At 42.4% G+C, this 10832-nt stretch overlaps 1 protein-coding gene across 1 annotated transcript; it reads right to left on the minus strand.

Annotated features, from left to right (window-relative positions):
• Window positions 1-4652: 4652 nt before the first annotated feature.
• LOC108303386 (solute carrier family 2, facilitated glucose transporter member 3-like) lies at window positions 4653-7985 on the minus strand. The gene has a single exon (XM_037737982.1). It carries the CDS (start codon window positions 7928-7930, stop codon window positions 6455-6457), a length of 1476 nt encoding a protein of 491 aa, XP_037593910.1. The 5' UTR covers window positions 7931-7985; the 3' UTR covers window positions 4653-6454.
• Between the last annotated feature and the right edge of the window lie 2847 nt (window positions 7986-10832).

Raw genomic sequence — 10832 nt, forward strand, 5'->3', positions numbered from 1 at the left:
AAAAGAAGGGTCCCATGCTTGATTTAATGCTCTGCTGCTGTCATCTGGATTTCATAAAAATTTTATCTTTAAATGTATGTATTATAAAAATTTTATCTTTAAATGTGTGTATGTAAACTCTGATGGAAAAATAGAGCTTGCACACAAGCAGAGGAGACACATGCAATATGTGTGTCCACTATTTCTTGCTGCCTTGTTTGCCTATACTGTATTGTCTAAGATGCCCATGAGCACAGAATTCTGGTGGACTCACTGTGCATGGGATTTCAGCAAGACTCAAAGTAAGAACAAGGTAAATATATTATGTCTACAATTGAGTAAATGATGGTATTGACCACCCCAGGAGGCCATGCTTTCTCTTTGAACCAAAACTTGCTTTGAATGAAGAAGGCAATGGCATTCTGAGAAATATTAACAAAAAGGAATCCCATCTTATCTTACATATTCATGTTATTTTCCTGTTATTAGCCAACCAATTATTTTGAAAATTATAACACTGAAGGAAAGGGAAAGATATGATAACCCATAGTTCATTTTTCTTTCAGTCCTTCCCTCAGCTGTAAAGCACAGGTAGAGAGTGCTGGTAGAATATCCATGTATCAAGAAGCAAAACAAAAACAGTGCAACGGTTTTGTGCAAGATTTCCACTTTTCTAGTAAGAACAAAATACATATTAATGTATAAGCTACAAAAGGCAAATTATATAATTTTAGTGAGTCCACCTATAAGTTAAATGCTTACTTATTTACTTTTAAAACTGGCATTGTACAATATAAAAGCAAATGCTAAAATTCATAGTATTAATTTAAAATTTTACTTTTTTAACTTAGAATGACATTAATTAGAAAATTATAAATACAGGACAAGTTGAGAGAGAGATTGCAAAAGAAACAAAAGAACCTTATATTTTAATAAATATAACTAACAGCAATTTTTTTGAATAAGGAACCTTGCATTTTCATTTTGTACTAAACTCTGCAAATTATTTAGCTGGCCCTGAGCACAATGTGCATTTACACATAGCATATAAGCAGTAACTATAAAAGAGCTGTAATAAGTTCTCATTAGACATTCAATTAATAATAATATCCCAATTAATGGCTCTTTGATAGAGGGAGAAGAAAGCACAACTTTGCTAAAAGAGCCTATTCTAGCTATAGTGTATAACTTAGTTGAAGATCCAGATTTTATAATACCTGGAAAAAAGAAAACAAAACAGATTCTCTGCCTAACCTAATGTTGATGCAAACAAGAGCCATAGTTGCTGATATAGGATCCAGGAGACACATACCCCTTTAGCCCTCCCCAAGTACCTCTTGTCTTGTGCAACAGGGACAATGACTTTCACTGTGAATGTCAGTTTAGATGTGGCTGCAGGGAAGGATCAGATTAATGGTTGCTGCTCCACCTCAGTCTATTGCTTTTTTATTTTATTTTATTTTATTTTATGAGACAGAGTCTTGCACTGTTGCCCAGGCTGGAGTGCAGTGGCACAATCATAGCTCACTGCAACTTCAGCCTCCCGGGCTCAAGCGATTCTCATTCTCGTACCTCAGCCTCCTGAGTAGCTGGGATTACAGGTGTGTGCCATTATGGCCAGCTATTTTTGTATTTTTTTGTAGAAACAGGTTTTCACCATGTTAACCATGCTGGTCTTAAACTCTTGGCTTCAAGCAATCCACCCACTTTGGCCTCCCAACGTGCTAGAATTACAGGTGTGAGTCTGTGCCCAGCCTCAGTCTATTGTTTCAAATTGTCCTGAGGGAAAGATCATGGGAGTGTCCAAAAACTCACACAGGCACCCAGGCCTGTTGAGAGAATAAACAATTTTGAAGGCCAGATTCCATGCCCAAGGTTGATGACTCAAATGGTTCTAAGCCATGGTTAATAACCTATGGAACTGAAGCTCCTAAGTTTGTTAAGGAGTTACACAGTCACGGAGCTTTTATATTATTATTTTTAATTTTTATTTTTTAACTTAACATTCTGGGTGTAAGTCACCGAGCTTTTAAGCAGGTTTCCCAACAGTTTTGATTGCTCAACCTCCTTTTACCCGCAGAATTCATACCAATCGAAAATAGTCTCAAAAGACGTACAGCCACCAGATGGCCAGTCCCAATCTCCACTGTGGTTCTGAGAGATCTTGAGGGAGAGCTTCAGAAAGCAGAATGAGCGATCAAGGAAATCCATGAGCAAAGGAGATTTTTCCCCAAGAGCAGAAGCTGGGGCAGCTGATAGATAGATCTAGGACTGCCGCATGGAGTCCCTGTTTTCCTGCTGTTGCTGTTCAGCAGGAAAAAATATATGCTATAGTGCAGGCACTATTGTGTTTTCTCTTTTCTCAAATGGGAGTTGATATTGAAGCTGTCCTGTTCTTTCACCAGTATTTTATATAGAGTTGTATGACTTGGTTAAATGGGAAGAGCTATTGGAGGACTGAATATCACCCAGAGAACCTACACTTGGAGCTGGTTGAATACATAGAAGATACTTAAATTAACTCTCCTTGGGGAGTTTTCCATGCTGTAGCTAGTTAACATCTACTCCCACTGTCATGGTAGACCACTGAGATTCTACTGATATTCTGGCCGCAGATGCTGACTCTTGACCCCCAAAGCTGCATGTACCAGCATGCTGCCCTCTTCTGAGTTCTTAGTGTCCTAAAGGCATGCTGTGCCCTATGCCTAATTGGAGAGAAGATACCTCTCCTTCACCCTGCCTGCATCCTCATGTCTCACAGTGTCTCAGAATCCCTTTCTTTCATGTGTGCCCGTAGCTACTTTCTCCATGGGACTCAAACCCAAGTTTGTGGGGATGGCAAAGGGGAACATCACTGAGACTCTGCCATGTTCCCTCACAGTACCTCTTGGCTTTTGCATCTTGGGCACCCTGCCTCTCTTCTTTTTCAGCCAACAAAACAAAGCAAACCCTCCTGGCAGGCCTGCCCTACCAGTTCAGCAGACAAGCCTGGTCCTGTCTGAAGCCCAGTTGTGAGTCATTGTGGAAAATAGATTAATGTAAGCAGTCCTATATTCTGTTTAAGAAAGGCTCTAGGATCTTGGAGTGATTGAAGAGAAAATCCAAAGTACTTGAAACTGACTTACCATTTACTTTTTAGAATAATCTGTTGGCATTGAGCAGAGGTGGTAGAGGAAAATTATTAATGAGTAAGAGGTATCATTCATAAAAGGAAAACATGATTTTTCTTGATTTCAATTGAGGCTGCAAAGTTGAGAACAGTAGGTGGCAAATATCCCCATATTCTAAAGAGAGGTGCTAGATCATCTCTACGGTACTTGCTAAGAGGTGACTCCACACTGCCTCTGTTACCTCTTCTCGGCTTAGTGAAGGATTGAGAATGAGAATTTCTTAAAAGTCTGGTAGATGCTGAGCTCTGTGGTGTGGCCCCTATCCTACCAGTGGGAGAGAGGAGAGTGCTGCCTCTACCACCTCAAGCTGAGTGAGGGGGTTCGTAAACCCTTAGGAGGCAATGGCGCTGGAGTGGAGTCTGGTGAGAGAGTTCACAGAAGAGTTTTGACACATGATTCCCAGGGTTTGGAGGATCTGAGGCCTGACTTCTTCCTAGAAACTTCTAAGGTGTGAGGTCCTCTGGACTTGCTCCTGAAGCAGAGCAAAGTAAGGGATTGTAGTGGAGGTGATGCTGGCTGTACTTCCCTCTAGGCGAGGCCAGTGTGGCCACCATTGCTCAAAGAGCCTGTGGAATATTCCACCAGAAACGTGATTGGGGCAGTGGGAATAAGCAGCGATCTGAGGAGCACATCAAGCACATAGAGTGATGGACATAGCTGAGGGCAAAGTCATCAAAGAACCCCCAAAAGAGAAAGCCAGCTTTGGTGCATCTGCCACGCAGGGGTCAGTAACACTAGGTTACAAGACCACCCATCAAATCAGACCTATTTTCTCCCTTACCTGTCCTCCCCCTGCCAGCCTCCTCCAACCCTGGAGGGGCCAAAGGGTGCACAGGGAGTGGGAGAGGGAAAGTGGAGGAACCATGTGGAGGCATTGTGAAGATACAGAGGAGACCATCCCCTTCCCCACTGCTGGTCTGTGGAGGGCAGGGGAGAGACTCCAGAGAGATCTAAGTTTTCATTTTTATCACACTGGACTTCTTAATGCTTTGCCTGAAAAAAAAACCTTTTAACATCTGAAAGGGACTGGAAATCTCTAGGAGAGATGCTTAAGCTGTCATCCAGGGGCAGAGCAGGGAGATCTGACAGAAGATATCTAACGATCAAAGTAAAGAAAAATGAAGGTGCTCCTCATCTGCATGCCACAGAGTCCATCTCATTCACCAAGCCTGTCATATCTGAGATCCTGGGGAGCCACTGGAAGGAGAAGTAGTTAACATGCATGGATTTCAAGTAAATGCCACCTGAGAAAATTTCAATCGATGTTTACATTGCTGTGTATCACTATTAAAAGTACAGCACAGGGCCACGGGCATCAGATGTGGGTCTTTCTCAGTTTCTGTTGATGACAACCAGAGTTATTTTCCCAGATCAGTGATTTATTCCTTTGAGAGAAAAACACCTGATTACTTATTTTTTATACTTAGCATTCTATTGTAATGATTTTCCATGTTATTAATATTTCATATTCTTTTGAGTGCAAGATTTTTTTTTTATTTTTTGTGTACATTCAGAATTTTTATTTTAAAACCAAGAATTCAAGTAACATTAACCATAGAAAATCCATATGGAAACATTCACAATTCTGCTCTGTGAGAAATGGGAAAACAACTTCCCTGCCTTACTGCCAGCCTACTGCTTGAGGAGCCAGAAGTCGACGTGAAGTTGGAAGGTCATCTTTTCCAGCTAAACCCCACTCCATAGCTATGTGCATTTTTATTCAAAGCCTCCGCGACCACAGGTAACAGTGAGAACTGAGTACCAAAACACTGTCATTGGCAAGGGTTTGGCCAAAGGGTCTGAGATGTGTAAGCAACAGGATGGGAAAGGGAGATGGCGCAACATATGAAAAGGGGCCGTAGGAACAAACACAGAGAAAACAAGTCAACAAAATAACCTACTTCCACCCAGAGCAAAGTGACAGTGCACGTACATTCATCCTCAGTGTGGGCTACACTGCGCAGTGACTCATACTATCTCAAACGTGGTCTGCTGGAAAGATTCAAGTCCCCTAAGGGCACTTGGCACGGGACCACAGTGATGTGGTAACAGACACACACAAGCAGGCCGTGACCCTAAATCAACAACACACTTCAGATAATAGTCGTTCAGAAAAAAATCCTCTCCCAGAGCTGAGGTTACACATTCCAAGTTAGCTATAAACATTCTTTGGGGAATTCCTTTAAAGGTATGAGTTAAAATAAAACAAAAACCAACACCTAAAATATCCTAAAGAACAAAGTGGAAAAATCATGAATGTCTACCAAGAACCACTTACTGTAGGTTTCTCATTTGGATGGCTCTCCCACTGGATAGGTGGTGGGATTACTTCAAATGAGTCCAAACAAGGAGGAGTTGTTTGGTCCAGCAAGGGGAACAGGCTTTCCAGAAATAACTTTCCCTTCCCTGGATGCCACCCAAAATTAGAACCCATCAACTGCCATTAACTGCAATGCCCGTATTAGTTAATAATCCTAGATTTCAAGTACTACTGCATGTAAACTATTAAAGAAAAAAGTTCCAAGGAAATCAGTAATTTTAATATATAGGCATATGACTTTTATGAGAAATTGAACTCAAGAGTTTCCATCTGAGGGACTGAAATTGTTAAGAGGTAGCATGCAGACCTCAGGCACTACATCATTTACTATCCAATAATGAACTGCATTTCTCCCTAACTGCTTATTGCACCGTAACCTCTCTAGTATCAAATCTTCTACTCTATAACCTCTCTTTAAACTCCTTCCTCTAACCACTATTTCCTTTTGTTTTTATTATCTGGCAAAATTACACTTAAAAAATAAATATTTATGTTATGAAACCAGAGGATAAAATAAATAAAACTCAAGTTGACTTGCCATGTAGAGCTGTGTGGAAGTGAAGAAGGTGCTCTTACATAAACCCCCTCTGCCTTCTACACTCATCTGCTTCCTGATGAGTCTGAGTCTGGGGGAACTGCACCTTACTTTTCCTCTCCCATATCCCCTAGTGGGGCAATATTAGAGCTCAAGGGAGGAAAAGCTAGCAAAGTTGTCACATGCCAAGTGGCAAATCCCTCCTGAAATGAAGGTAGGTTCACTTGGTCTCTCCTAAGCAGAAGAGGATGTCCAGGAAACAAAATATTTTAAAAGCCATTAAAAATCTAATAAACCCCAGCCTTGGGGTGCTCATGGAGTGCGTGGGATAAGAAAGGAATCACATAGCAGCATTCAGAAGCTGTCCTGGGTTCATCCTGATGAGGTCTCTCTGACGTTCAGGGAGAGGTGGCTTTCCCATGCCGGGAGGGAGGTGGAAGGAGGCATGACTTAGACACTGGTGGTGGCCTTCTCAGGCTCGATGCTTTTCATCTCCACGACACCTTCCTTCCCAGATTGATCTGTACCATGTGCCTGCCCTTCAAAGGCCCGTGTGATATCCTCAAAAGTCCTGCCACGGGTCTCAGGGACTTTGAAGAAGGTAAAGATCAGGAAGGTAACAAGGAAGCCAGTGAAGATAATAAAAACGTAGGGTCCTAAATAGTAAGCAGCAGAGGGGAAGAGCAATCCAACTAGGAAGTTGGAGGTCCAGTTGGAGCAGCCGGCCACTGCCATCGCAGCTGGGCGGGGGCCCTGGCTGAAGAGTTCGGCCACAATAAACCAGGGAATGGGGCCTGGTCCAATTTCAAAGAAGGCCACAAAGACCAAGATAGCCCCAATAGAGACAAAGCTCATGCCATTATAGTCATCCTTTAATAACAAAGAAACAGTCATGAGTAGGGAACAAAAAGCCATCCCTGCAAGGCCTATCATATGCAGAGTCCTTCTTCCTGCCCTTTCCACCAGAAATAGGGAAACTACAGTGAAGACAGTATTAACCACACCTGCGCCGATGGTGGCATAGATGGGTTCTTGAACACCTGCATCCTTGAAGATTCCTGTTGAGTAATAGAACACAGCATTGATTCCAGAGAGCTGCTGAGAGAGCTGGAGCACGATGGAAATGATGATGGGCTGTCGGTAGCTGGATACTCTAAAGAGCTCCAGCACGGTGACTTGCTTTTCTTGTGACACCCTTGCACTCTCATCTTTCATCTCCTGGATATCTTGGGATACATCCTGGGTGCCCCACATCTGCTGGAGGATCCGCGTAGCATTCTCCTCTTCTTTTCTGTTAATGAGCAAAAATCTGGGACTTTCAGGGCAAAATGGAAGGGCTGCACTTTGTAGGATAGCAGGAAGGATGGTAAAGCCCAGTAGCACTGGCCACAGCTCTTCAGACCCAAGGATGAATTCCAGACCAAAGATCTGGGCCACCAGAATTCCGACAACGATGCCCAGCTGGTTTAGAGTGCCAAAGGCACCCCGCAGGGCAGTAGGCGAGATCTCTCCAATGTACATGGGCACAAAACCTGTGCACAGTCCGCAGAAGAGGCCAATAACCAAGCGGCCCAGGATCAGCATTTCCACCGACCCAGCCACTTTACACAGTCCCATAAGGCAGCCCCCAGCTAGAGCCAGCAGGTTGACGATCAGCATTGAATTGCGCCTGCCAAAGCGATTGACAAAGAGTCCCACGGAAAAGGAGCCAATCATACCACCGACGGAGAATATGGCCACTGACAAGGACCAGAGGGACGTGAGCAACATCTTAGAAGGAGGGGCGTTTTTCTTGTTCTTCAAAGTGTTATTGACAAACTCCTTTATGATCATCTCGGGGGCGTTGATGACCCCAGTGTTGTAGCCAAATTGGAAAGAGCCCATTGTAGCAACTGTGATGGCAAAGATCAGCGCTGCGGTGACCATCTCTCTGCTATCCTAGGAATTGACTCTCCAGTTTCTCTTCAAGGTACTGCTTCCTTGGGATTGTGCGCAAGAAGACACCTGTTCCAGGGGAGGCAGAATCTCCAACAGAGGGCTGAGCACTCCCCAAACCTGCGACTAGGTTGGGCCCCGCGGCTTCGCTCAACCGCTGCCTCCCCGGCCCGCTGCGCTCCCGCCGGCCCCGCCCGCAGCCGTTGGGACCCACTAACTGCTTCGCAAAGCCGGGGGTTCGACTTTGAACGGTCCGTTAACGGGGTCGCAAAACGTGACTCGGTTCTTCGGGCGCCCTCCCTAAGCACGGCAGGCATCCACCCGCGGTCCGAGCAAGGGTCCCGCTCGCGGTCGGGGTCGCCCAGCCCCGCCCGGGGTCCTAGTGCAACATTTAATGACATTTTAAGCATACCATATACAAAAGATACTTCAGTTACTAACGGTTTTTCTCACTTATAAATAATAAAGCCAGTAGATAGAACTATTTCAAAATTTTCAAGCTTTTTTTTTCTGTTATATCCTAAGAACCAATTGAACTTTCAAAATCTCATGATTATTTCCTTTTGAAGTCACAATAATTCAAGGTATAATTGGCTTTTATTAATTACAACGTAAAGTTATTTTTTTGCCCTGTGAATTTCAAGGTCATACTGGTTAGAAAAGACAAGTTTAGTCCAAGGCTGATCACTTTTTTAAAAAATCAAGAACTTATACATTAACAATTTATGGTTTTAACAATAAATTATTTTACATTAAATGACATGTTTATGTTCAAACAATGCTGGTTCATTTTGCTCCTTAAATTTGTACTATATATGCTACATTAGGAGTAAATTGAACCAGGTGCTGTGACTCACACCCGTAATTCCAGCTACTCAGGAGGTTAAGGCACTGTGATTGCTTGAGGCCAGAAGTTTGAGACAAGCCTGGGCAAAATAGTGTGACCCCTATCTCTAAAAAAAAAATACCTTAAAATATATTTTAAAAAATTAGCTGGGTGTGGTGGCGAGTATCTGTAGTCCCAGCTAGTTGAGAGGTTGAGGCAGGAGGATCCCTTGAGGCCAGGAGTTCAAGACTGCAGTGAGCTGTGAGCTCTGATAGTACCACTGCACTGCACAGCAGCCTGGACAACAGAGCAAGACCTTGTCTCTTAAAAAAAGAAAAGAATGTTAAAAGCAATTGGAGATAGGATCTCACACTGTCACCCAGGCTGGAGTGCAGTGGCACAATCATGGCTCACTGCAGTCTCAACCACCTGCTCCCATCTCAGCCTTCTAAGGAGCTGGGACTACAGGCACATGCCACCATGCCTGGCTAATTAAAAAAAAAAAGTTTTTTGTACAGGTGGAGTCTTGTTATGTTGCCCAGGCTGGTCTTGAACTTCTGGCCTCAAGCATTCCTCCCATTTGGGCCTCCCAAATTGCTAAAACTCTTTTTTGATTACGAATTCTTGGTTGTTAGAAGAACCATTTTGTTACTGTTTTTAGCTTGTGAAATTTTCTTATAACATGCTTGAATTACCAGACTCAGAGTTGTTTTAAGAATTCACAGTAATTTTAATTCATTGGCAAGACAGTTTGGTGGAAATAAAGTAGTTTATACTAAATATCAGAAAGTTTGAGTGAAGTTATCACTTATTAAAATTCTCTAATATTTGATAATAATGTTAAATAAATTATTTGAGCAGAATGAAACATGTTCCAAAATATTTGCTTGTAAGTGTAGTTTTATAAAGTAAATAGGTTTCCATTTTCAGAGAAGAGAAAGAGAATAGCAGAAATAATAAACAATGACTCATTTAACCCAATGATGTGTAAATACTAAACAGTGTCTACACAGAAGGATAATGTTTAAGGACCTGTACTTGGCTTTGCTATTTTTAATATGTACGAGATAACATGGAGAAAGGTAATGTAATTTTAAATTTAATTTGAATTTTTGGCAATATGTCTTTCAGCAAAGAAAACTGAGCTCTTTTTCCCAGTTGCCTTTGGCAATAAACCCCACAGTGACTGATCTTCATGACCTCATCCTGGAATTTAGCTTGAGTGACCAGTTTTAATCAACCTTAAAATAATGCCTCTTTGTCTATTGGAAAACAAATGGCGACAGATTGGCTTTTTCTGCTCTAACCATAGCTCATCTGACAAGCTTTGCCCATGGAAGTCTTAGAAAAGTATGAGATACAATTTGAGGAGTTAGTTGTGTGTGAAAGTCTTAATGAACTCAGTCACCTTGTAATTTAATGGCTAAGAAGCAGCTGTCTGAACAGATTAGCCATTAAATCTCAGATGTAGGGTTGTTTGACCTTAATTTGCATATTTTGAAAACCAGATTTTGCGGTTGTAGTTGGCTTTCAGAGTCGAGCGAGGAGTGTGAGCACTGCCTCAGTTCTGTTCAGTTACAAGGCTATGAAGACAAATCTAAGGCCGTCACTGGAGGACAAACAAAAGGTGGCACTGCTTTCCTTTGTTTTTTTATAGTTTTATTACATTAAAACTGCTATATATTATTAGCATTAGTTAACTGGTCATTTTTGTTCCCTGAGAGAATAAATCAACATTCATCCAGGGACACCTGTACTGGGGAGGCTTGTAATAGACAATAAGAAAAGTCTTATTGTTCTTTACAGTATAATTATTTCTGATTATAGATATGACAGCAATCTGGGATTCAGAAGACTGCGAGTAACATAACAAAGACGCTAAAACAGTGTGGCCAAAGGAAATACTGAGGAGAATGCTCAGGAAACGCTGAGCAGGTAAAAGTTTGGCAGAGCTACTAGTGCACTTCCAATATTAGTGATGGAGTCCTGCTCAGAATACGCACCATGCTTCCAGGCTTCTCTGCAGCCAGGTGAAGCACAGTTCTGGCCCCTGAGATATTTGCAATA

This window comes from Cebus imitator, unplaced genomic scaffold (genome assembly GCF_001604975.1).
Source record: "Cebus imitator isolate Cc_AM_T3 unplaced genomic scaffold, Cebus_imitator-1.0 Scaffold46, whole genome shotgun sequence".
Taxonomy (NCBI): domain Eukaryota; kingdom Metazoa; phylum Chordata; class Mammalia; order Primates; family Cebidae; genus Cebus; species Cebus imitator.

Bases quoted from the DNA above. Each gene is read 5' to 3' on its own strand.
- LOC108303386 (XM_037737982.1), bottom strand. From the start codon at position 7,930: ATGGTCACCGCAGCGCTGATCTTTGCCATCACAGTTGCTACAATGGGC.